This window comes from Rhinatrema bivittatum, chromosome 11 (genome assembly GCF_901001135.1).
Source record: "Rhinatrema bivittatum chromosome 11, aRhiBiv1.1, whole genome shotgun sequence".
NCBI classification, from domain to species: Eukaryota; Metazoa; Chordata; class Amphibia; order Gymnophiona; family Rhinatrematidae; genus Rhinatrema; species Rhinatrema bivittatum.
In genome coordinates, this window is record NC_042625.1 from 86,009,114 (window position 1) to 86,035,292 (window position 26,179).

The 26,179-nt window shown below is 45.8% G+C and overlaps 2 protein-coding genes across 3 annotated transcripts; one reads left to right on the plus strand and one right to left on the minus strand.

Annotated features, from left to right (window-relative positions):
* LOC115100735 (ras-related protein Rab-39B-like) lies at positions 1 to 5,344 on the plus strand. The gene is made up of 2 exons (XM_029619541.1): positions 1 to 467; positions 4,131 to 5,344. The coding sequence occupies exons 1-2, from the start codon at positions 253 to 255 to the stop codon at positions 4,564 to 4,566; spliced, it is 651 nt and encodes a 216-aa protein (XP_029475401.1). The 5' UTR covers positions 1 to 252; the 3' UTR covers positions 4,567 to 5,344.
* Positions 5,345 to 7,968: 2,624 nt separating this feature from the next.
* On the minus strand, positions 7,969 to 25,560 carry TAF12 (TATA-box binding protein associated factor 12). 2 transcript variants are annotated; one of them, XM_029619542.1, is made up of 7 exons: positions 25,184 to 25,560; positions 24,255 to 24,336; positions 21,578 to 21,829; positions 20,672 to 20,749; positions 18,507 to 18,621; positions 8,993 to 9,081; positions 7,969 to 8,390 (listed from the first exon to the last, which is right to left on the minus strand). In XM_029619542.1, exons 2-7 carry the CDS (start codon positions 24,327 to 24,329, stop codon positions 8,355 to 8,357), a joined length of 645 nt encoding a protein of 214 aa, XP_029475402.1. In that variant the 5' UTR covers positions 24,330 to 24,336; positions 25,184 to 25,560; the 3' UTR covers positions 7,969 to 8,354. The 2 variants fall into 2 exon arrangements, with proteins under 2 accessions (XP_029475402.1, XP_029475403.1); XM_029619543.1 differs by lacking the exon at positions 24,255 to 24,336 and having other exon boundaries at positions 25,184 to 25,543.
* Positions 25,561 to 26,179: the final 619 nt, after the last annotated feature.

Consider the following 26,179-nt stretch of genomic DNA (forward strand, 5'->3'; position numbering starts at 1 on the left):
TGAACAGGAAGCAGGAGGCGAGCGCCGCCTGGGTGCAGCCTGGAGGTGGGAGTGCTCTGGGCAGGCGGAAGGGAGACGAGGTCTGTGCCTATAAAAAGCCAGGCCACTTCAGCTCTGCAGCCTGCCGGGCTGGGGTGGTCTGCAGGAGAAACCTTTCCCGCTTCCCCCTCGGACGCCAACCAGCAGCCCCTTCCGAAGGAGCCTCCGAGGGGGGCAGGGATCGGGGGATCTCCGCCCGCCCCCCCCCCCCCCATGGACTCCCTGTGGCACTACCAGTTCCGGATCATCCTCCTGGGGGACTCCACGGTGGGGAAGTCCTCCCTGCTGAAGCGCTACACCGAGGGCGCCTTCCTCGACCTCATCAACCAGACGGTGGGGGTGGATTTTTACGTCCAGTTCCTGGAGGTGGAGCCCGGGGTCTACGTGAAGCTTCAGTTCTGGGACACAGCCGGGCAGGAGCGATTCCGGTAGGCGTGGGGTCGGTCTGGGCGTGGGGCACCGGGCGGCTCCGTGGCACCTGGGAAAGGCCTGCGCCTCGCCGGGGGAGCGGGACTACCTCTCCCAGCATGCACTGGAGCAGCCCCCGTTCCTTTTGACATGGGGCCATCAGGTATCTAACGTGTGTGAGCCTGCAGGCTGCCAAGGAGAGATGTAGCAACAGAATGAGAGGGTGAAACTTCCTGAGGTTAAAGGGCTATGGCAATATTGCTGAATTTAGGGAGGGGGGGTTCTCATGATATTGTTTAGTGAACTTTTCTTCATCTCAAAAAGAAAAAAGAAAAGAAAGATTGCTCAGTTTGGTCCAGGTAGATATGTTTGCACAGATGCCTTGGGATAGCTGTGTGTGGGTCTCAGGACTGGTATGGGAAGGGGTGCTGCAGCGCAGGCGTGAGATGCACTGGCAGAGCTGTGCCTGCTGGGCTCATTACTGGAATAGCAGAGTTATTCGTTGTATTTGTAAACATCAACATATTTACATATATACACAATCTTTTCCGTGTTTTTTTTAACAGCAAAAACGAACATTCCCATCACATAGTTGATGGGTGCTGCAGGGCAGGAGTGAGGGTACTGGCAGAGCTGTGAGTAGGACATCAGTTCTGGAATAGGAGGGGCATCGGCAGATTTTTTGTGTGGTTCTAGCACTGGGATTCAAATTGTGTCTCCTAAAAAAAAAAATATGAAAGGAATTATAAGGCAGCTCAGGGCAGTTCTATTCCCTGGCCTTTGCCCAGTCTTCCATTACAGCCCATTCCCTCCTCTCCCTCCAGACACAAAATCATAGGTAGAAAGAAAATGAGAGCCATGAAGTCCTATTTTCTTCAGATTTGCACCTGTAACTCCAGTATCCCAATACTGAGCTCCCAAATGCAGCTCTGCTAATGCACCTGAATCCTGCCCCTTCCATTCCAGTTCTGAGCCTACCAATGCACCTTGCTTGTGCCAGCACCCCCTGCTATGCCAATTCTGAGACTCCGCCCACTCCCCCCTCCGGAAACACACACACACACATAGCTCTGCCAATGCATCTCATTCCTGTCCTACAGAACCTCCTGCTATTTCAGTACTGAGGTCACATCCAGGTACAACTCTACCAATGCTCCTCACTCTGCCCTACCGCACCCTCTGCTATTCCATAGTAACATAGTACACAGTAAAGATGGCAGAAAAAGACCAAAATGGTCCATCTAGCCTGCCCAGCAAACTTCACAAGGTAGTAACTGCCTCTCGGTGCAGGTTTCCCCCATGTTTCTATTAAGGGTAGTAACTACCACTCTGTGCAGGTTACCCCCCCAAGCTTTTTTATTTATTCTTTTTTTTTTCCCCACCCACACACAATTCTGCCAGTGCTCCTGCCCTGCAGCTCCCCCTGCTACTCCAGTACGAGACCCCACCCAAACACAGCTCCCTCATTGCACCACCTGGTCACCTCTGTTCCATCAGGGATGACAGTGTCATTCATCATCCTTTGCCTCATTTTCCATCCACTCCTTCTTGGCTCCTTTGTTCTAACTATGGCACCTTGACCAGCAGTACCACAGCTCCCAGATGGATCCTCAAACACTAGCCCTGCTTCTGCCCATCGCCTTCAATATACAATTACAAATGACTCTGAAGTAGAAAAGGGGCATTCATTCCAGTTTGATTTACATACAGTAAACTGAAAAATAGTGCAAGGAGGTGGGAGAGAAGTACTCCTGCAAGCAGTGCCATGTGATCATAAATCATCAGTGCGAAAGAGGAAGGTCTGGAGGGTTTCTTGGCAGGGGAGGGCACAAGGCTGGGCGCTAAGTGCCAGCTCATGGGAACCAGGAAGCTTTGCACTGTGGCCCTTCCTAAATCTCCTTCTGCCCTCTCGCAGTGCTGCCTGCTCTCCCAGCACATCTTTCTGTTTACCAAGTTAACATATCTCTCTGGTGAACATCACCCATAGGGACTACCTGCGCCAGAAAAGCCCTTTTCCGCAGGGTTTATGGGCCGGGAGCCAAGGTTTGATCTGAGAAATTGCCTTAACAATTTAGAGCAGGGATTTTGCCATAATTAGAGCCCCTGGGAAAGTGCACATTGATGAAAGCTGAAGTTACAGTGCCTAGGCTGGCCCCAGTGGCAGCACTGCACACTGCAATGCAGAGGAATCTGGTTACGATTCCTGGGTCAGGTCTCCTGCGCCCCGGGTTGACGTTGCAGCGAGTGGAAGGGAGTAGTGATTTTAAAGGTGACACCTGGTGGCTGGATTTAGAGCCAATGATACAGGATTCCAGAAGGAGCCTTGGTGCCTGGTTACCAGCCTCAGGACCATTGCTGCAATGACCAGACTAGGGAGAGCGTGAGGGTGAATCTATTAAAAGAGGAAGGGGCAAAGTCTATAGGTACAGAAATTTATAACGATTTAATCTGGTTCCATGCATCTGGAACCACTAACGCTGAATAAATGATGGTGTGCAGGATGAGCATCCCCTCCTGTTATAAGCTGGAGTGCTCAAAGACATGACAGAGTAATTCTTCCAGAAACAAGCCCATGACTCTGCACCATTAACTAAGTGAGTCTGTAGGCCCATTCAGAGTTTGCAGTGCTTGGCCCAGTGCATTCTGGGATTTGTAGACCTATAGAACTACTGTTCACCAAATAGAAAGCTCTGGACTGGGAAGTATAAAATGTCACTCACATGGCTGGGTAAACTGAGGGATTTGTGGGTCTTAGTAAATCTTACAATTTTCCAGTTTCTTAATGGCCATACCCATAATCTTGCAAATCCTTTCACCCAAATCTTGATGCTCTAGTGACCTTTTGGTCCTCTTTGGTATGTGACATTACATCTTGCAACTGGTATAAGTAAGGGAACAGATATTTTCTTTCGAAAATACTCAGTCCTACTCTGCAGCAAAGCCTGCTATTCCAGTATTGAGACCCCCCCCCCCCCCACACACACACACAACAGCTTTGCCAATGCACCTCAATCCTGTCCTGCAGCACCCCTTGTTGATCCAGCAGAGACCCAAACACATAGCTCTGCCAATGCACCTCACTCCTGCCCTGCAGCACCCCCTGTTGTTCCAGCACTGTACTACACCTGGGAGCTGTGGTACTGCTGGTCATAATGCCATGGTTAGAACAAGGGACCCAAACACACACAGTTCTGCCAATGCTCCTGAATGTAGAACTATTTTTGTCAATCTGATCTCTGTGAGATAAATTATGTAAGGTTCAGTTTTCTAGCACTATTCAAATTATAGACAGCTTTAATTATCTCAGTATTCTTCTTGAAGCAAAATGTCTGCAATCATTTTTTGTAGCATTTCAAATTTTTAGATGCATGATAAAACCATGTTCTGCTGGTAATATATTCAAAGTAATTTTTTTAAAGTAACTAATGTATTTTTAAAAAAATGCAAAACTTATTTTAGTATCATTTTTATAATATTGGTTGCATCTTTATAATTCAGATTTCATTCCTGACTACTGATCATTTACAATGTGTGTACTAGCACTGTAACAGTATATATTATTTGTTTCCCCAATGACCACTGGTATTTAATTGCAAACTGTGTAACTATCAAATAATAATGACAATGTGGTCAGATTACATGTGCTTTTGGTTTAACCACCTTCCTTGCTGTATCTGCACAAGGTCTGTGACACGCTCGTACTACCGAAACTCTGCTGGTGGCTTGCTGATGTTTGACCTGGCCAACCGCAAGACCTTTGAAAACATCAGATCATGGCATCGCGAAGTGACAGAGTGGGTGCAGCCAGTCAAGATGGTGTTCCTGCTGGTGGGCCACAAGAGCGACCTGGAAGCACAGCGCCAGGTGCCACACGAGGAGGCCGAGATGCTGGCTGCCTCTTTGGGGATGACGTACATAGAGACCTCGGCCAAAACAAACAGCAACGTGGAAGCTGCCTTCCAGCAGCTGACTCAAGAGATCTACCACACTGTGAACCTGGGGCAAGCAGGATCCCAGGAGGACTGGGATGGTGTGAAATGCAGGCTGCCCTCCAAGGCCGCTCCCAAGGAGGTCATGACAGTGGAACAGGAAAAGAGAAGGAAATGCCCATGTTGGTAAATGTAGATACCAGCCCTTGATCCTCCACCTCATGTGAAACTGGTATCTTTCCAGGGACAACTGTTAACATTAGGACCAAGTCTTAAGCATCCAGTTTTTCCTGAAAAAACCAATGGGAGTCCCCAACCTTTAGGCTGTTTGGGGATAAAAAAAAAAAAAGAATTTATGTTTTTGGTCCTGAAGGCAGAGAGAATAGAATGTGACCCTCCCACTGAGAATCAGAAGGGAACCTGGAACTCCTGTCCAAGGATTACTCTTGATTTACGGTGCCAGTGCTCTCACCAGGACACTTCACGTCCTTCGCTTGAAGGCATCCCAAGCCCCTGTACTAATGAACATTAAACAGAAAAGTTGTTTTCCAGGATTTGTTGCATCTTAGTCCCTTATCTTTAAGGTTTATTTAAGAGTTTGTGAGCAGAAATGGGGGGTCGAATTGTACGTGTGGGTGAGTAGCTAGCACCAGGCTTCCTTAATGCTCAAATTCTGCAAAGCTTGATAAGCCTGAATGAGAGGTAGCCATTTTCCAGTATTTAAACTGAATGCGCTGTTACTGAGAAGCACAGAGTTCTGCTGATAATGCAAGATCACAAAATGTAGTGGCAGAGCCTGCTACCAATCCACAAACTGCATGAACATAAACCTTAAAGAAAATGGCTTAAAGCAGGAGACTTTCTGAATTGATAAAGTTCACAGTAACCCTAAGGGGTTAGCTTCCTTCTAAGCAATTCTGGGAAGAGAATCACAATATTATATTGTATAAAAAGGCCTTTATTTCAAAGATCCACCTTTCTTTACTATCCTCCGTTTTGGTGATAGCAGGATCCAATTCAAAAGTCACACAAAGTAAAATACTTAACATGGCTCTAGCCAAAAACAAAACAATTTGCTAGATAAGTCAATGTATTAAATGTGCTCAATTTTTATGTTTTAACTTTTATTGCAATCTCCATAAGGCAGGTACTGCACTGTGGCAAGCAAAGGAAGAATCTGACTCCAGTTGCTGGAAAAATAAATTACAAGTCAGGGGTAGAGAGGAATGGCAATGATGAAAAAAATGCCTACATATTATTCCAACAGCAATAAAAGAAAAATCATGCAAGAAAGGAGAGCTAGGAATAAGATCAAGAGGAAAGAAAAACCAAACTAAGAAACAAGGAAGGTGATAGTGTGATGAATCTAACGAGTGCCTCTACGTTCATTTTAGCACAGCTACAAGGATTTTGGGGTCAGTTTTGGGCAGGAGTAACACTAATTAAGCAGATACATTGATGAAGCCTGGAGTCAGAAATTGGGGGGGGGGGGGGGGAGGGAGGGAGGCAACCTCTCCAGGCTGATCAGTTCTGGTTTTGCCCCCATTGCATGCATGGAGGTGTAGTTCTGATTTCTCTAAGAAAAGTAGGTCCAGAATGCACGCATGCAATAGGACAAAATGCAGGACTACAGCGGACTGACCTAGGTAAGGTGGCAATTCTAAAAACATTTGCCTTACATATGCAGATGGTGAAAATGCTTTCTGCATCCTAGCCCTGCTTCTAATCCTGCTCAGGCCTGGATTTAGACATAGGCAGTGTAAGCAGCTGCCGCTGAAGCCAAGTTTTCTTTGGGGCTGTCACTGCCATGCCTCTGTCTATCTGCGTCTGCTGCTGCCTTCAGCAGCAGCAGCAACCGGACTTGCCGAGAAAGCATCAGGGGGGCCGATACGTCAGTGCACACTCACAGACCCTGATGCAAGTCCAATGCCAGACAGGCTTCTATGGTACACAGACTGGGCCAAGTTAATACTGTCACTGCTGGAAAACCTGTCCTCTGAAAATCACACATACCAAAGAGAAAAAAATGGTGAGAAAACAAGCACGGATAAGTGGAGATTCCTCCACTCAAAATCCAAGCAGTACTAGAAATGGCAAAATGATAGTGTTTATTTTTCAATCGCTCAAAAATATTTACTATCTCACTGCTTGAAAAAAAACAAAACAAAGAAAACATGGTTTTGAACAGCCTGTGAACCTTAGTGTAGTGTTTGAAAAACCTTTTGCCAGAACAGACTGATTGAAAGATACTGCAGAGCCTGGTTGGTGGTGAGAAGACCACAGCTCTAATAACTTCCTCTGTAAAATGACCGATTAGACCAAAGTCATCAGATGCATAAGAGTTTGCTGGCACTGGTGGAAGAATGCCTGCCTGCAAACAGTTACACCACAGTCCATGCTCTTCTTATTGGAGGTCATTACATCCTGCTCTAAATGACAGAGGATGGTGGTGCCTTCTAGACAAGCATTGATGGAGGCAGACGCTTTCAACAAAAGGAGTCCACTTCAGCAGATGCAAGGGCCGGGCCCCTCCGTCCAGGGGACCAGAAGTCCTAGTACAAGGCCTCTGACTAAGGACTGCCACTGTAATGGCTGCCAGTCGAAAGAAGGAAATCCTTGGGTAGCTGCAGATGGAGGCTCATGGTACCAGGCCTAGAATCTGAACACACAAAAGGAGTTAAACTGCCAAGCATATTCCGCCCGCCCGCCCCCCCCCCCCCCCAAAAAAAATTCACGCAGATATCAAGGTTTGCAGTGCAAGCACTTACGCAAGCGGCATGGTAGAGACTGGCGAGGAGCACAGCTCACACATCGGTGAAAATCATGTGTTGGAACTTATTTTCTGCATTCCCAGCCCCGGGAGGGAGGGGAGCAGTGCCTGGTACCTGTTCACCTCCAAGCAATACTTCTTCAGTGCTCTGGAGGGCTTCTGTGCCATTCAGCTAAGAACTATGGCAATGATTTCTAGGTGATAAAAACGTGAAGGCTCCTGGCAGCCAGCAGCTCACCAATCAGCAATAAAACTAACCCCTCCTAATAACAGAAAGGTTATTTCCTGTAAGAGAGCTGTCATTCCACGTTTTATTTCTTTTTGTCCTCGAGAGTTGATAAAGTGGTTGACTCTGAAACACTTTATCCAGAAAAGATCTAACTGCTACACCTGCACAAGTTCATGCCCTCAAGTGATTTATCTGCAGCAGGGTTAGGCAACTCCACCTCCACAGCGCTAAACCCAGATCTGGGTGCCAGGGTACCCCAGCCAAGTGCTCGCTCCATGGATAATTTTGCAGTTGCGCAAGGCCTGCTGTTTTCTAACCTGCATTTGGGTCGCAGTAAAAAGCAGTCCAGCCTAAAAACATTTCATTCACTTTTCTAAAGAAGGCGGCCCTGATGAGTCCTTTTTCCTTTGGCTGACAAAAGCAATGACTGAAAATTGTACGGCTTAGCTCAGGGATTCCCGATTCTAAGCAGGACAGAACTCCCATCTCACGTGCCATGGGGATGGGGGTGGGTCCTCCACACCAACCCGTGCATGCGAAGAGGCAGCAGCCCCCAACTTAGATTAATAACTTTATTCATGAAAAAAAAAAAATCAAATGCAAGTATTTATATAAACACTGACATTACAAAGTACAAGGCAGGGATTGTGGGGCAGAAACAAAAGACTCCCAGACAACTTCAAATACTGTCCCCATGAAGCGAGAGCAGGCGCCGCGTCCACCCTGCACAATCATTTTAAAGTCACACACACACACAACGTCCTCCTCCTACGGCACGCGCCTTCCATTTGGGAACGAGGGATGTCCTTTTATCAGTCCTCCTCTGGGTCACGAGGTACACTGCTGCTCCTGAAGCCCTTAATGAAAATAAAGGCCTTCCGAGAAACGTTAACCCCTTACTCCCCCCAAACAAAAGGCTCCAGCTTGGGGCAGGTATCCCAAAATGCACCATCAGACAGTTCATCGCTGGTCCTCTGCATTATTTCTTTGTTGTTTTGCGAATCAAAGCCATTCTCTGCAAAGAAATAAAATCCACATAGTGAAATACCAGATACTTACGAGCAGGCCCTCAACTTATAGACTGAGCGTTCTAATATACTTGGAGTGTACAGAAATGACAGCACCAGGAGGTTATATTTCGACTTTGAATGGTATCTTACATTTATCAAACTGTAAGAAGACATAGCAGGAGCCCTCGGACATTGAACTGTATACAGTCAGTAATTTGTTTATGCAAACTGAGTTCCTATTTTGTGGTCATTTGCTTGTTTTCTCCCTTGGCACTTTGTTGCTCTTCCCACCCAGGGGGGGATGGCCAGGATAGCTCTGGAGACCCACAGCAGCCCGACATCTCCTCTGAAGCACACCCTCAGCACTGCTCACTCGCCAGCACCACCACTAAGGTCCTCGCCCCAGTACTTCCCAGCAAGTAGAAACAAAATGGTACAGTTAGAGGAGAGACCTTTCTATTGGACTGACAATATTTTTTAAACTAGCTTTTGGGAATTTTACTTCTTTCATCAGGTCAGTGGAAAATGAGGGAAGGATGATGAATTTCTTTTTAATATAAAAGAAAATTCTGTTGGGTCCAGTCCCCAGGTGTCCTTAGCTTCTCACCTGTTTGTGAGCTTCTGTCGTGCAGGCTTTTTTGTAGGGTCTGATTTCTTCAGAACCAAAGCCTGGAATCCACATGTTCCACTGACGCTCTGGAATTAGATAAAAAAAACAAACACACATATAAAAGTGGTCAACTACCCAAGGCTTTGCATTATCCAGTTCCTGCAGGTACCCATTCAAAACTATCCAACTCCATGCCAAGCAGGACACTGAGGAACTCCTACCCAGAACCACTGGGGAAGATCTGTAGCCTATACAACATACAGAAGGTGCAGGACAATCCCAGAATATCGAGAGGTGAGAGTTAAAAACCCACTCTGTACAGTGCGGCATACGCCCTATAGCAATAGTACAAATTCGATGTCATGGCCTCTAATTGCTTGTCATTAAAGTCAGCTCTGCTATCAAAAGCGTTAACCCTCATACACTTTATATATTTTCCTAGTTCACATCTTTGACACATTGGAATTTATTTTCATGATGCATTAGCATGTTTGGGACACAGTGGTAACCTTTGTGGGGTTCCAAACTATTCTGTACCAAAATTGATCACCACTGGTACAAAATTAGTAACAAATAGTAGGGGTGTGCATTTGTTTTCAAAGGAAATGAAAAAATGTGACAAAAAAAAAGTTGCATTTCAGTTCTTTTTATTTAAAAACATTCATCAAAATTCAGGTGTTTTTGTTTCAGAAGATCAGAAACAAACCTCTCCCCACTTTTTCTTACATGCCTGGCACTGGCCTCTGGGCCTGGAGGCTAGCACCATTATGTTTTACGGCTACACAGCAGAATGACCTCAGCCTCTGGGCTAGCTGGCACCATTTTGAACCCGGGATCTAGCAGGATAGGAGTGGCTGGAGCTCACTTCTGCTCCATTTGGCTTGCTACTATCTCAAGGATGAGGTAAGTTATTACGTGTAGAGAGGGTTATTTATTTTTAAACTTTTTATTTAATTTGAACATAAAAGAAAATTGGTTCTTACCTGCTAATTCTCTTTCCAGTAGTACTCAGGATCAGTCCAGAGAAGTGGGTTGTGTATCCCTGCCAGCAGATGGAGTCAGAGAACCAAAACTTTGGGCACTGCCATATATACTAGAGTGCCACCTGCAGTCCCTCAGTATCGTCCTGTACCCAAACTGCGAGAGGTAGCTAACATAGAACCCCGACTACCCCGTCACTCTAGACCAACTGCAAAGAACTGCTCCCTCAACCTTTCTGCCAAAAAGGAAGAATACTGCCGGACTGTAGGTGGCACCAGCCTATTTATAGGCGGAGTTTGTTTTGATAACTGCTCTGTCTCCATCTGCTAGAGGGGGGGACAAAACCCAGGAGTCTGGACTGATCCGGGTACGTACAGGGAAGCCTGATATAAAGGCTTACATGCTAGTAAGTTACCTCACCTCGATAACACTCACAGAACCGACCTAACATACTCCCAGGATCTGCAGTAATGCACATCAACTAATCTGCACACCATTACACCTCTATTATGGAATGCACTCAAACAGTAACAACCCTATCTATGAAAAGGCAACACTACAAATATTAAATCAGGCCCTAAACCTGATACATCTCCTATTAGGAAAACATAACTAGCCAAGCAGCTATAGATCCCCCCACAGAAATAATTGTAAAACTATACTAATAAACAAAATATATGTTTCAAAACAGCTATGAACAGAATAACATCAGACAATTAAAAACTCATAAAAACTATTAAAAATTCTCCAAACACCAATAAAATATTTCAAAACAGCAGATACATCACATAATATTCAATAATTAAAATGGCAGTCAATCAAGAAAAATAAGCTTAACAAGCCACCTTTACCTACTCTCTCCAGCAGCTCTCCTACTCCTCTTCCATGCAGGCCAGTAGCACACACCATAAGCATCAGTAATAGCTGAAGCTCTGTACTCATGGTCCTTTTCCTTAGGGCCCATGACCAGTCTCTCACGCCCCCTCCCCCCCGCCCAGTTTCTGTCTCTCACATACCAATAATTTCCAGGACCCCCCCCCACACACACACACACGTCACCTTCCCAAACAGTCTCTCTCATGCACACACAGGCTTCCCACTCCCATGTTCTATCTTACATATACAGGCTTCTCACTCCCATACTGTGTGTCTCACACACACCCAGGTTTCTCACTCCCATGCTCACTCTTCACATGCACAGGCTTCTCATTCCCATAATCACTTTCTCTCACATACACCCACCAGTCTCTCTCTCATGTGCACACACACCTCTCACTTCCATGATCTCTCTCACACTTCACCTCCCTGACCAATCTCTCACACACTCCATGCATCTCCCCGATCAGTCACTTTCATGGTCATTCACATAAACACACACATCACCTCTGACCAGTTTCTCTCAATCACACATACATGCTCTCACTTACAGACAGGCTGGCTGGCTCGCTCTCTCTCTTCCTGTGCCCCTCCCCCCAGCACAAATGGTAGCTGCAGCAGCTTCCTCCTCCAGCCCCCGCAGGCCAAGAAAGAAGAATCCCATCGGTCGCGGGAGGCTAACGCTGCTGTCTCCTTTGCCGATTGCCGTCTGCTTCGGATTTTGCTCCAGGCCCACACTACTGCCCGATGCTGCCGCCTCTACTTTTCCATGCAGCATGGCTCTTTCTTCCTAGGCAGCTCCACTGCACATCACTTCCTGTTCTGGGCCATGGGAGCAGGTGCGGAAAGAAAAGGGCTTGAATGTGCTGATAGGCCGGGCGGCAACAGCAGCAGTGGAAGCTCGTCTGCCTCTAACTCAGTGAAGGAAGAGGAGGGAAGAGCAGCGGGAGAGACCGGTAGCACACGACACACCTGCTGGTGCTTGGCGACACACCGGCAACACACTAAAACCCTTACTACACCCCCCCGATTTCCAAACAGTGCTCCAAACCACCATCTTCGCCAAAACAGACTACTGCAACTCCCTTCTCCTTGGCCTTCCTAACAACGCCATTCACCCCATTCAAATTTTACAAAACACAACAGCCCGAATCTTGACCAACTTACGCAGACACGACCATATTACACCTGTTCTAAAAGATCTACATTGGCTCCCAATAGCTTCCCGTATACAATATAAGACTCTCTCTCTCATCCACAAGGCTTTATACAATCCTGAAATGAACTGGTTTAATGAATCCTTCCGCTTACACCAGTCTAATAAGCCTACTAGACACGCACATCTCGCAATTATGCCATCCCTTCCCCTAAACTCTACAAACTAACATCTACCAGAGCCCGTGCAATATCGATAGCCGGGCCGACCCTTTGGAACACAATGCCAGTTGAACTACGGCAAGAGGAATGCCTCAAATCGTTCAAGCGGAAACTCAAGACCTGGCTCTTCGCCAAGGCATACACCTAATTTCTCCCTTCCTCTCCACTGCCCACCCTTCCTCTCCTCTGCCCCCCTCTTCTGGCCCTCTATCCCCTCACTTCGCCCTTCTCCTACCTTTTTCTCCCCCCCTCACCTCATACACTTTTTCTCCCCCCCTCACCTCGTTCCCTTCCCTCTGCTCGCCACTCCCCCCTCTCCTCCTAGCACTCCTAAATTGCTTATCTCTTAGTGTCTTCCTTTTGTACATATGTATATATTTACAAACCTCGTTGATTATTTAATGCAAATTTCCCCTTGTTATCCACACCCTCATTTATTCATTTGTTAACTTGTTTTATTTGTTCAATGTAAAGCGCCATGCCTGGCGTTTGTTTGTGTTACACTGTAAACCGATGTGATATCCTGGATGAATGTCGGTATATAAAAATTTTAAATAAATAAATAAATAAACCACTGCTATAGAAGCAATATTTACAGCTCCGAGAGAGACATAAGAAAATTGCTTGGATGTCCAGCCGATAGTGTCTGGCAAAAGTGTGCAGAGATTTCCAAGTATCCACCGTGCAAATCTCTTGCCGCAAAACCAGCTGACATCCTGCCCAGGCAGCCGCCTGGCACTGGTTAGAATGAGTCCTTAACCACATCTGGGATAGGACAGCCACTACAGATGTATGCAGAACCAATGGCCTCCTTCAACCAACACGCAATAGTGGCCATTGATGTCTTCTGACCCTATTTTGCACCACTCCATAGCACAAAAAGGTGATCCTACAATCTGAAACTGTTAGTGACCTCTAGATACCTTAACAACGCCCTTCTGACATCCAAATGCCTTAATTCTTTTGCATGAGGCACACCAATTTCCAGATTTTGGAAAGCTGGAAGCTCCATTGACTGACTCAAGTGGAACGCCGAAACCATCTTCGGCAGAAAAGATGAACCGTCTGCAAAGAGACCCTGGAATCCGAAATCCACAGAAAAGGCTCCCTACATGACAAGGCTTAAAGTTCCGATATCCTTCTGGCTAAACAAATCGCCACCAAGAAAACCACCTTCAAAGTGAGATCTTTTATGGTGGCCCTTTTAAGAGGCTCAAATGGCATCACACACAAGCCCTTGAGGACCAAGTTAAGGCTCCAAGAAGGGCACACCTTATGAACAGGGGGGGGGGGGGGGGGGCGGAAGAAACATACCACAGCCGGATGTGCAGCTAGGGTTGTTCCATGAACCTTGCCTCGAAAACAGCTCAGGGCCGACACCTGCTCTTCTCAGGGAGCTGAAGGACAAACCTTTCGTCAGGCCTATCTGCAAAAAAGCCAGAATCTGCGCCACCAACGCTCACCGAGGATCAACCCCTTGTTCCATACACCAAGACTCAAATATTCTCCAAACACTGACATACGCCAAGGATGTGGAAGTCTTTCAAGCCTGCAACAGGATAGAAACTACCAGAGTTGGACAGGACTATCCGAATGCTTGTGGCCCCCCGAAAACTTGGACCTCTTCATGGGCGGAGCTTCTGACATCACCGCCCTGTGGCCTCCTGGGCCAAAAAAGCTTCATGCGACAAAAGAATGAACTCCGGGGAGAAAGGAGAGGAACCATAAGAATCCTCCTCCAGAAGATCTTAATCCTCCCCTGACTGCCCCCCCCTGGGCCTCCCAGACCTGAAAACCACTGTGGAAAGCATTGGTGGGAGATCCTCTCCCCCTGTGAAAGTTTTCAATATGGTTTTGCCGTTCAGCGGGAACTGATCATTGGCCTTCCCCATTGCAGCAGCAGCCGCCAACCTACCAGGCCTGCAATGCCTTGAAGATGCTGTCACAGTCCGTCCCCCCGTCCCCCCCGATGTATCCTCCCTGCCAGAGAGGCATCGGGAACAGCAGCCGGCCCTGGAGAGCCGAGGGCTACTCTCTCCACACGCAGTGCATGGGCACCCGTGCGGCATGGCCTGGCCCCGACCGCACAGCACGAGAAGGCACTGAGAGGCCACTAGGGTGCCCCTTTGCTTGGCTTACCTTACTCTGCCACCGCCGAGAGGAAGACAAAAGGAAAACAAACGCACTGTCTTTTTTTTTTTTAACTTTATTAAAAAAAAAAAAAAAAAAAAAAGAGATAAAAATAAATTAACTTCCCTGTCTGAAGAGTGGCAGAGGCTCCTTCCCAATCGTCCTAGAGGTGAGGGAAGTGGACCACCAGCTTTCACCTTCAGGGTGATTCAGTGAGCAAGGGTCCCCAGCCCCTGCTCTACAACCAGGAGGGATGGTCTCATCAGGACCTGCCAACCTCCTGGGAGGAAAATCTCTTTTCTTCCTTTCCTCCCTCTCTCTCTATATTTTGGTTTTCTTTTTTTAGGTACAGGACTGCAGGTTTTGCACCTCCTCCATCTGCTGGAGACAGAGAAATACTGAGGGACTGCAGGTGGCACACCAGGTTATGTGACAGCTCTCTGTCTCCATTTGCTGGAAGGGAGGCAAAACCCAGGAGTCAGTGTTGAGCACCCGCTCTCCCAACACTTGCCCAGCCACCTCTCCTGGGCATGTATTTGAGCGAGGGGTCGTGCTAAAAAGAAGGCGTTAGGGACAATAGTGCATCCCTAGCGCCTCCTTAGTAGCGGAAACCCAGGAGAGGGTTTGGACGTGCGTTTTCAACCTGCTAAACCCTTTACAGTATAAGGGGTAGTGGATGCGCATCAAAAACATGCATCCAGTGGGTTAAACACTGCATCCAGCTGAGCGCACTTACAGTATCGGCCTGAAGGTCTGTGAGGTCGACTCAGATTTTTGCTGTTTCTGTGAATATTTGTATCTCATCATGGGGTAACACAAGGGCAAGATGAGGGAGCCACCCTCAGACTCTCTCAAAAGTTGCACCATTTCAGCAGTCTTCAAATGTCTTACTCTGGGCAAGTGTCCCATCCCTCTGTTCCCTGGATGCACAGCTGCAGCTAAAGACCTCCATGACTTGCTGAACATGGAAGGACAGAGCCCTTGAGGGAGTAACTAAGGAACCATCAGCCACTTTGGGACCTCCGCAGGGAAGACCTGAGTTGGAGGCAAGTTCTGGGACTCAGGTTTTAGTAAATGGGGTAGGTCTCACTACCCCTTTAGAGACTGAAGCAGTGACTGCTAATATCGTTATTAGACCTCCATTGGTTAGGCCACCCAATATAACTTTGGAGGCTATCTGGAATGTATTGACTTCATGGAAGAAATCATTTTCTACGTGTGACTATTTCTTCAGATATGCATATGTAAATTCAGGGGGGTTCTGCCTTGGAGGACCACAATGGTAGAACTGATGCCTTGGGACACCATGTATCCCAGATGTCCAGTTCAGAACAAAGCAATGGTTCACAGGAAAATTCTTCAATCTACGCCTGTTAAAGTTTCCTAAGATTCCTTTAATTGCACCATTGAAGCTGTTCAAGAAATAACTCTTAGAGGTGTTGGCAATCTCGGGTGATGCATTACTTCCTGTGAGCAAAATCTATTTCCTACCCTCTGGGAAAAAAGCCAAAAGTCAAGGAGAGGAAGTTTTGGCAGGAAGTGTGTCCACCGGTAGCCTGCATTAACTAGGCTCTTGGAGCTTTCCTCAGGAGAGCCGTGCTACTGGTAACTTGTTTTCCCCCAGGACAGAGAGATCGTTCTACGTCAGTTCCTTTGCAGATGGTATGTTTTATTTCTGGGACAAAAATGATGCAGACTTGTGAAAGTGATGTAAAGCAGAAGAATTTCATCGTTATGGGACAAGACATTTCATCTCTTGGCTCTACTTTTTTTTTTTTTTTTATTTCGTTTCCTAGTAAGTGCTTAATTAGATTTGCAGATGCTAAATGTATATTTTTTGAGCCTTCTCAGCTATGTTACTTTTTAGATCTGAAATCTGATAGCTTAGAGTCTAGGAATAGATGAGATGTGTCTTGAGGTCATATATAATGCAATTGATGGTCTATGTTAAATAAGTTTGGTTATTTTCACCTTAATTTCCTTTTTTGATATTTCCTTGTTATCCTGCTTCCAAAAATATTTCATTCTCGGGCCTACTTTTTGGAGGAGGACTTTAAATTGTTATGTTTTTCTTTGCTTTGTGGTTTGAAAATTGAAAGCCAAGATTAAAGTGTGGTTTTGAATCCATTATTGTTTTCTTGATCTATATCTCTTATTATAAAAATATTAGGCACTACAGATAATCAAAGCGGAGACTCCCATTCCCGGAGGAGCAGCTGCCTGTGCATAGGGTGGAACGGGAACGTACATGGAGGAGCCCCAAGTCCTAGCAGGACCGGGTCCACGATAGCTGGTATAGAGGCCGTAGCGGAATCCTCAGGTGGCACTTCAGTTCCCAGCTCATCCAAAATAAAGGGAATGAGCGGGTCCAGCTCTTCCCTTTGGAACAAACGGAGAACACACAGGTCGCCACCCTCAAGAGGAGGACCTGGTAGCAAGTAAGAGTCCAGATCAAGATCAGGGATCGCAGCCGGTTTTGGGGGGGGGGGGGGGGGTGTCCTGGCACCACCCTGACAGAGCCCTGCCCATCCGGCACAGGAGGCAGCTGCGGAGCAGGCACCCGAGGGATTTTAGCTGGGGGAGGGGGACCTGGAGAGGGGTCATCCTCTTCCTGCAGTCTAGCCAGATTGAATTTGTGCTCCTAATGCACAAATCCTGGATTTCCCGGGTAAAGAGGGAGGAGGATCAAAACCCTCCCTCTGGGGCTCTGACTGGGTTTAAATCCGGCGAAGAAATGGTTAAATCAGGCTCTCCTAAGCCCCGCAGCCTGAAGAAAAACCTGCTCCCAAAATGGCTGCTGTTCCCATGGTTTTTTTGTGAGGCGGACGGCCTAGCCACGCGTTTGGAGGGTCCCCCACGGGCTGCCGATCTTGCCGCGGAGGGACCCTCCCCGCCGGGCAAACAATCAGAACACAGCCCATCGCGGGAGAGCCGAATCGCAGGCTCCCCACAGGCTAGGCAGCAATCAGAACGCGACATGATGAGAGGTAAGAAGCGCTGCGGAGAGAGAGAATCAGCTGAGCTGGGCTGCCCAGGCAAACGAACCCTGCTGTGCTGTTTTCCCTGCACTAGCAGGGCTGATTTCGCTTGTCTTTGCCTTTTATGTATTTATATTTTTTTTTAAACTTTAGCGATTGCAGGGGAATCAAGCTTCCCTGCTAATTACTGGAGGTGAAGGACGCCTTGAGGGCAGCACAGGCAAAGAGGGGGAGTGACTGGACCACCAGTATCGCCCCAAGCAGGTCACCGGGAAGGGATTCCTAGGCTGAATAAGCAAGGGGCAAGCCCCCCGAGGCTCCCATAAGAGTGGTGAGACAGAGCTGTCTCCCTTAAAACAGAAGTCTTGAATTCCTTTATTTATTTATTTTTAAAATACAGAATTAAAAGTAATACTTGCTTGATCCTGGAAAAACAAGAAGGTAAAATCTCACAGGGAGAGACAAATTGAGAAAAGGAAGGGAGCCACAGGTTCAGCTGCCTGCATCTGCTGGAGACAGAGAAATACTGAAGGGATGCAGACTAGGCTCTGTCCTGATATAGGATACCCTTTCAGTGTTTCTCTGTCTCCATCTGCTGGACAGGAGGCTCAACCCACTGTCTGGACTGATCCGGGTACGTACAGGGAAATTAGGCGCTCCAGATAATCAATGCACATGTGCGACAATGACCTCACCTGGAGCTGGGAGCGCGCTGAAGTCTGCAGTGCAGGTCCAGCAAGTTGTGCATAGGTGTGACGGGCAATAAATTTGAACAGCCACTTTTCTCAGTCAAAATAAATGTCACTGGTAATGCTGGATGGAAAATACAGACAACGACCCGTGGACAAAGTGCCAGGATCTGATGCCTTATAAATCATAAGAGTAGTGGAAAGGCAGCAAAAAAGTCTAAAATGAAATGAAATGTGATAGATTCCAGAATTCACCAGGTCACCATATAGTGACGTCACTAAATGTTTGTGCATAGCACAAGCAGCAACATCACAAAAAAATAAACTATGTTATCAAACATTCCAAAGCACTCCTCTAGCCTTCTTGATACTAGCCTGGTGGTCTCAAGCAAATTGTTCAGCGTAGAGCAGTTTACAACTATTTTCTCTTGCCAAGGCTATGGGACCCAAGGAGAGAGCTGGGAATATGCAGAATCTTACCCAGATGCAGCTGCACATCTTTTACTTCCAGAGTGTTGGATTTGCGATGCCGAGCCAGCTGACAAGCTGCTGTTACCACACTCTCAATGAAGTCATCAGCGATCTGCAGCAACATCTATATGGCAATGGCAAAAATGAACAAAAAAAAAAAAAAAAAGTTTATAGTACATAGTCCCCCAGTTGCGACTGTCAAATTTACTCCAGACAAAGCTTAAAACAATAAAACCAAGAGCCAGAGTCTATAACCCTTGTCGCTTAACAAGGCTCACTGCCAGGCCCAGCGCCACTAGTGTGCAAACCATGCAACGGCACAGGGTGGCACACCAAGGGGGGCAGTGTCGGGAGCAGGGAGAGACCTGCATGGACGCCAGTGCACCCGATACCAACCAGCGGCAGACTGTCTGTGAACCCCATCCCACCAGCAGCAGAAGAAGCAGGAGGCCGCACGCCACATCCCAGCCCGTAAGAGGAAGCCTGTCCTACAGCTTCTCATGTGCCAGCCCTGTGGTATTCAACACTCACGGTGTTAGCACTTCCTCTGTGCTCACCTTGCGATGCAGGAGATGAGCATAGGGGCAGTGCTAGCACCGCGAGTGTTGAATACCACATTGCCGGCACGCAGGAGAAGACACAGAATGGTTGCTCTCCCCGAAGAACAAGATACATCTCATGCAGCAGCAGAGGAAGAATAAGAGGCCCCGTGGACCTTGCCTGCCTAGGGAAAAAGTGCAAGATGAGTTTTCTTAGGTCCCATTTATGAGATTGACATTGTTCTTAATGATTCGGAAACAAGAACAATTTCACAAATCAAAACCGAACATGGGGAAATAGAAACACACCCATTTTATAATGGAGAGTCAGTTGCAGGAAAGGTCAAATGGATGCATATATGCAAGCTTCTGTGTGTATATACATTGAGAAAGAGATGTTGTGCACCCCATGCCCACTAATCCATGGCAATGTTAGGGTGCCTTGTAATCAAATGTTCCCATGTATGGAGAGCGTGAATTTTTAAAATCCGTTTTATTTTTAGGCTGCTATTTGATGTGTCTGCTGTTCTGAAATATTTTATTGGTGTTTGGGACATTAAAAAAAAAAAATAGTATATGAGTTTTTAATTATCTTGTCATCTGTTTTTGAAATATGTTTTTATTATGACTATGTATGAGGAATAGTGATGGTTCTGGTTTTTTACTGTTGCACTGCACAGAGTCTGGCTTTTTGTGGTTTCCAGTTCAGGTTGGGTTGCATTTGTATTTCTACTTTATGGTTGCTCTATTCTGTATTTGGTGAGGGTCTGTTTATGTTCTGCATGTGTGAATAAGATGAGGTATTCTCCTAACAGGAATCATATTAGTGATTTAGGGCTTTTGGAGAGTCAAACACACACACACACACCAGGCCTAACACCATATGAGTTTCCAAGTGATTTTTTTTGCAGGGATTTCTGGTTGGCATCACAGCAGTGCATGTAAACATAATGCAAGTGATATTTTTATCTTAGAATATGCTACTTTGATATTTTTCATGTAAAATTGTTATAAATGCATAACTGTGTATGTGGCATAGGCCGGGAGTGGTTGGGGGAAGGGGTGTGTTGTGCAAGGCTATAAGGTTCACTTAGGGCATCTAATATCCTTGTACTAGCCATGTATTCCAGGGCAGGTGGTGAAGATGTAGGGGTTAGGGGAGGTGTCAGCATTTAGAGTTTGTATCGCTGGAGGGTACTGGGCCTGGGTCAGAGACTAAATGAACCAGGAGCAGGGGGAGGCAGCACAGTAATTGTTTGCACAAGGCAGCAAAAAAAAAAAAAAAAAAGCTATCACTGGCCCTGCTCACTGCTATGTTCAGATTTCTTTTAATACCCTGAAGCCTGCAGGATGAGGAATAAGGTCATGGCAGTATAGAAAAGGCATGCAGTGCTGACACCTGTGTATTACACCTACTGCATCCAAAGCTACAAGTGGTCACTGCTTTGTCCCACCTGGTGCTTAAATATATATCTTTAGAATTAAACAAACAACTGTTAGTAGAATGGTCTACTCACATGGATCTGTGGGATAGCACACCTCATGCAGATTAAGAGGAAATGAAATGATCAGCATGCAGCGAGGATGCCACACTATGGGATGTTCAGGAGAGAGGACACACCGGCCAATGCTTACCTCTTCCACATCCTCATCCAGCTGTTCATGGGGATCCACTTCTCTCACTAGGTCCTGTAACTTTTTCTTAGTTAAAACCTAATTTTAAATAAATAATAGCAATAACAGCAAAGACCTTTTACATTGTGAAGAACTTCCATGCAGCTGTAACAATCCAATGACTTCTTTACTGGTCTGCCAAAGCCAAAGATATAAGACAGCAAATAAAGTGAGGAAGTACTATAGGAAAGAATACTACCTCCTATGCAAATCCATTCTTCTAACATCTGAATGGACACCCTGACCATTTTAAACAGTGCTTGCATTCATACCGCATGTCTTAGCCAACCGGGATTCCATGTGCACCAATAAAAAGCATTGCTAAACCATACATGAGCCTGCCAAGTAACCTGGCAGCTTCTAAAGTGGAAGATGGAAGAGGAACCATCCAATTATAACAAAACTGAGGCACAGGGGGACAGAGACTTGCTCAAAGATTTAAACCACATCTGAGATTTCTGCCAACCCTCAGTTCAAAGTTCTAATCCTTTGAGCAACCTCTAATTATAAAGCATTAACCCTTTAAAGAAAATTAATTAGAACTTTACTAAGTTCAAACTCTTGAAGTTTTTCAGCTAAATTCTGGCTCCATGCTGGGCCCTGCCACGGAGAATGGAAATTCAGCTACCTTCACAGACACAACAGGAGGCAGGGAGAAAAAGTTCCCACGTTACCAGTACTAACTACAACAGAGACATTGAAAGAAAAAATGAGTTTGGTCTTCCAAGGGAATACAGTACTATGTTCAGAGATCAGCACACCCAAGTCCTTAATCAACTATGCTGAAATGCTACTCTAGAACCTGCCAAACAAGGTGAAAGAGAACAGGGTAAAACCAACATTAAAAAAAAAAAAAAAAAGTCTTACCTGGTTGCTTTCAGGGCTGTTACGGCCTCCTCCACTTGGGGTGCCGGGCATCTTTGCCACGGTGGTGCTGTTGGCCATAGGGCTTTGCTGTGGAGTGCTGACAGGTTCAGATTTGATTGAGGAGAAATTGGACAGGTTGATCAAGGTAGAGGGACCGAACTGGTTCATTATCTGCTGGGCTTTTGCCTGGAGGTCATACAGCTTCTCTAGGTCCTGCTTCTGCTTGGGATTGTGTGGACCCAAACCTATCAGCTGGAAGTCAGAAACGGGCAAAGAACAGGAAGGGGAGAAATCTCTCCCCCCCCCCCCACCCCCCCCACAAACAAATCATTAGGGATACTTGAAATATTTTCACTCTTGGTATACAATAAATCAAGCAAATAATTATTAGGCTCATATCCAGGGTGAGCTGTTTAGAGTCTTTTTTTGTCAGACTGACACACACTGGTTATATTTATTTGCCTATCATCTCACTTCCAGCTATGTGCTCAGGTTTCTAGCTAGAATCACTGCTTACGAGAAACAGAATGAAAGCTGTACTGCCTACTTATGACCAAGGCTACTAAGAAACTGAAGAAAGCTGGTGAAAAATTTGCAGAAATGTATTTAGACTCATTTCTCTAAAAAACATCTTTAATTCAGGGCTACAATCACCAAAATCCTCAGAATAATGCATTTTCTCTGCATTTGCATTGTGAATCCAGCTTCTCTCTAACCCCTTGCTAAACATATGAGGGAAGAGGAAAGGTGTGCGCTGCTTCCTAATAGGCTCTATGGGAAGTTGAAGTGCACCAAGTAGGCAAGAAATATTTTTTGATGCCAGTCAAGCACTGCATTTAAAAGAAAATGGTTTAAAACATGTTTTCTCCCTAACAGAGCAGGTATACCATATATTATAAAACTACATGCACAGATAGCACTTTAGCCTATTCCAGCTCTGAACTGGCTAGGCTGAGTAACCTATCACTTGTCATATCCTATATCAAATGGGGACTGCTGTTCTTGCATTACTTGCTAATTCAGACCGATTCCAATAAGATACTAGAGCAAGGGTAGGCAACTCCAGGCCTGAAGTGTTAAACAGAACTGGTTTTTAGGATACCCACTGCCTCCATTGTATAGAAATAAATCTGAAAATCAGACCTGTCTGTAGCACTCCAGGACTGGAATTGCTTATGCCTGTACTAGAGGCATGTAGTTCTCAATATATGAAACCATGCCACAGCAACTCTTCTAGCTGGCAACTAGAATTAAGATCATCACGAATCTAACCCTCCCAGTATTTTCAGGCAGCCACATGATAGGGTTTGTAGCAGTTACTTTCAGTCTCTTGGCTACAAAAAGCTGTGCCATGATATATCCTCCTGAAACCTGACTGGAAAACTGACAGACGGTATGATGTAGTTATTGTGCAGCATTGAGAAGAAAACATGCACACTGCAGAAACTCCAGCTCACACTGCGCACCCTACTGTGGTTAGGTACAAACTGTCTAAAGAAGCAATGCCAAAAGTAGAAAAGATAATTCAATTCTACTTCAGCTGTAAAAAGTAAAATTTAGCAGAAAAATATACTCTCTCTAAATTATGGTATGCCAAATGATTACAGTACTTTTATCTTTTACCTAGGTTAACCTGAGCAATTCATTAGGGATATGCATTTGTTACGTCCATTATGGCGGTACACATGTACCTCACCAACTTTATAATACACACAAAAAATGGCTAGTATGCATGTATTTTTAATAATGAGTAATGTGCACATTATACATTTTTTCACATGTACTATAAAATTGGTAAGATATGTGCATACTGCCTAAACAGATGTAATGAATGCACATCTTTACGATTCAGTCAAATCAGCCTTGCCAAACACCAAGATAATTAAGTAATAATATTTAAGTAGTCTGCTACAGCCCACAGCAAGCCCATGCACACTACTACGCAAACTTGCAGTGATGCAGAGTGAAAAAGGTTTATTGTAGCTTTCTAAATTAGCAAAGCAATTAAAGGTTTTCTGCATGAATGATGGTGGCAAAATTCACATTTTACTCTGTGTTATTGGTAGGGATCATTAAAATCAGTCTGGATTTTTGATATGAGCTATATATCGCATATAAGCAAGAGAAACTTTGGGCAAGACCATCATATTTAAAGGAAACTACTTCTTGACAAGTGTTTGCCGATTCTCCTAGATAATAAAACTCTCAGATTGCTAAGGCTGAAGCTTTGAAAAACTGTTTAAAGTCTATAGATTGAAAGGAGGTAATCAGTGAAAACATTTTACAGTATTTCACCAATATCCTTAAACCAGGAAAAGTGACATAGGCAAGGTTGGGCATTTCATTCTTAAGTGATGGCAATGTGCTGTCCTGTAGTCATTTACCTTAAAAAAAAAAAAAAAAGTAAAACCACAAAAAAAAAAATAGGAGAAAACTTTCCAATAACAAATATATTGAATTTTCAAAAAGGTGACAAAAAATAAACAGCAAAAAATCTATTTTGGTTTCCCAAGCACTAATTGATTTAAAGAATAAAAAATAATTTCTAATTTTGATGATCCCTATGTTGTGGTTTGCCAGATTGCATTTGCTGAAATTGGATATTGGGATGTGCAACTTCTATATACCGCTCATCTCCTTCATGCCCATTTAAGGCCAGTACAAGCAATTTACTTACAGCTATCTGAGTGTCTAGATCTTTAATTACATCAGCTACTGCTGTAGGCCCATTGAACACAGAGGCCATTTTCATAAGCTACCTGTAAATAAACAGGAATTGTTAAGTGCTGGGACTGGCTCTATGCTTACTACTTCCCTGGATAGCAGGAACGACTGTAATTTCACCAAATAACATGAATACAGGCAAGTGAGTTCAGACTGTTCATTCATTGCGTGAAGGAAAAGCAGAAACTGCTGACTAGATTTGGATTTTAGATTTAACTACTCACCTTTCCAAACCCAATGACTGTACAAGACATCTGTGAGGGTATAATAGCTTGCTGATTTGATAAACATAACCAATGAAAAGCAGCAACTCCTTCAAATCCGCCTTATCCTTAAGTTGTCTCCTTTTTCTTTCAAGACCTCACGTCCTAAACTTTCCTACGTTTTGCTGCAGTTGTACTATGTAACAAATAAATCTCTGAGACCACTGCAACTGCCCAGAACCCATTCATACTCTAACCCTTGCCCAACCCCACGTACGTCTGCTGCAAGTCAGAAGCCAACTCAAGAAACACTACTCCGTGTTAAAGCGGGAGCGGACCCACTACCTATCACTGTAGCTCCCAACTTTAAACAGGTCCGATGTATCAGGACACCCCTATAAACATGCATGAAATATCTCTGCAAAACTGTAGTCTCAGCCAGGTCCATATGGATGCTTGGCTACGCTGAAAGTCGAAGAGCATGGCGACAGAAAGCCCAGAACTACTGCAACCCACTTCCAGGATGTTTTTTTCTGGGGATCAGGACTCTCTTCACCTGGTTAAGTATGCCGACCCCTGGCCTGAACCAGCCAGGACACCCCCGCATTGAAACCCTCGTGCTCTCCCTCCTTCCCAGCCCTGCCACTTCCCGGTCTCTGCAGCTCTGGGAGACACTCACCGGCTCGGCTCCGCTCACTCTATCTGTCCATGGTCGGCGCGCTCAGACCTCGGAGAAGGCAAGCAGGGAAGTCACCGCCGCGACCGGCCTCTCACTGACACCACAGGGTGCTCCAGCCCCGGATACCGCTTCGGCCACCTCCCGGTCCCGTGGACACCGAGCCTACCACCTCCTCGGAGCCTCTAGACGCAGGTACCACCGTCGTCGATCTCCGAAACCGCTCCCAGCACCGGCCGCCGGACCCTGCTTGGTGTCCTCCGCACCGGCTACTTCCGCTCACCCTCAGCCTGCCGCCCCGGAAGCACTCTTCCCTCCCGCCGAACAAAAGTGAACCTGTGCGGCGAATGCGCAGGCGCAGCTGGCGAGCAAAGAGGCGTGGTCGCTGTCCCCGAAGCCGCGCTTCTCCGGCTGGGCGGAGAAAAAGGATAGAAAGTGAGAGTGCGCTGCCTTGAAGTGAGAGCGGAGCAACTTGTGTCTGTACAGTGATAAGCATAAAAAAGCTTCTGTGTTTTTCCCTTTTTTTTTATTTTTAATCAACATGTTGGATATAAAATATGCGTAGTGTGGGAGGTGCGGGTTATACAGTTCTACAGTAGCATGGTTCTACTTTGAGATATAAAACCCTAACCATGTGTACCAGAGAAGGAGAGATGAATTCCTCATTGAACTGTATTAAATAATCAGGGACACTTTAAAAGGAAGCAAGTGCAAGATGACTGGATAGGAAAAGATTCCACGGCGCTTCTTTTTGCACTTTCCAAACGAATACGGATGCACAGCTGTCCTCAGACTTGTACTTATTTGTATAGCATCCCAGGCTTTGACGGTGACCTCCTTTTTTTTTTTTTTTTTTGTATGCTTGCTTGCTTATGAGTCGGATTTAAGATTTTGGCGCCCATAGGTAGCTGAGCCCCTTTGAAGCTATGCTATCACACGGTCCTAAAGCAAGCAGAAGGATGATTCTCTTTGGCCTGGATGTTTGGCACCTTCACAATT

Excerpts from the sequence above, each read along its gene's own strand:
- LOC115100735 (XM_029619541.1), top strand. The coding sequence starts at position 253 with ATGGACTCCCTGTGGCACTACCAGTTCCGGATCATCCTCCTGGGGGAC. Across the intron at positions 468-4,130 it reads GCCGGGCAGGAGCGATTCCG|GTCTGTGACACGCTCGTACT; the intron begins GTAGGCGTGGGG and ends TATCTGCACAAG.
- TAF12 (XM_029619542.1), bottom strand. The coding sequence starts at position 24,329 with ATGAAAATGGCCTCTGTGTTCAATGGGCCTACAGCAGTAGCTGATGTA. Across the intron at positions 18,622-20,671 it reads TGGATGAGGATGTGGAAGAG|ATGTTGCTGCAGATCGCTGA; the intron begins GTAAGCATTGGC and ends ATTGCCATATAG. Across the intron at positions 9,082-18,506 it reads AGATGTGCAGCTGCATCTGG|AGCGTCAGTGGAACATGTGG; the intron begins GTAAGATTCTGC and ends ATCTAATTCCAG.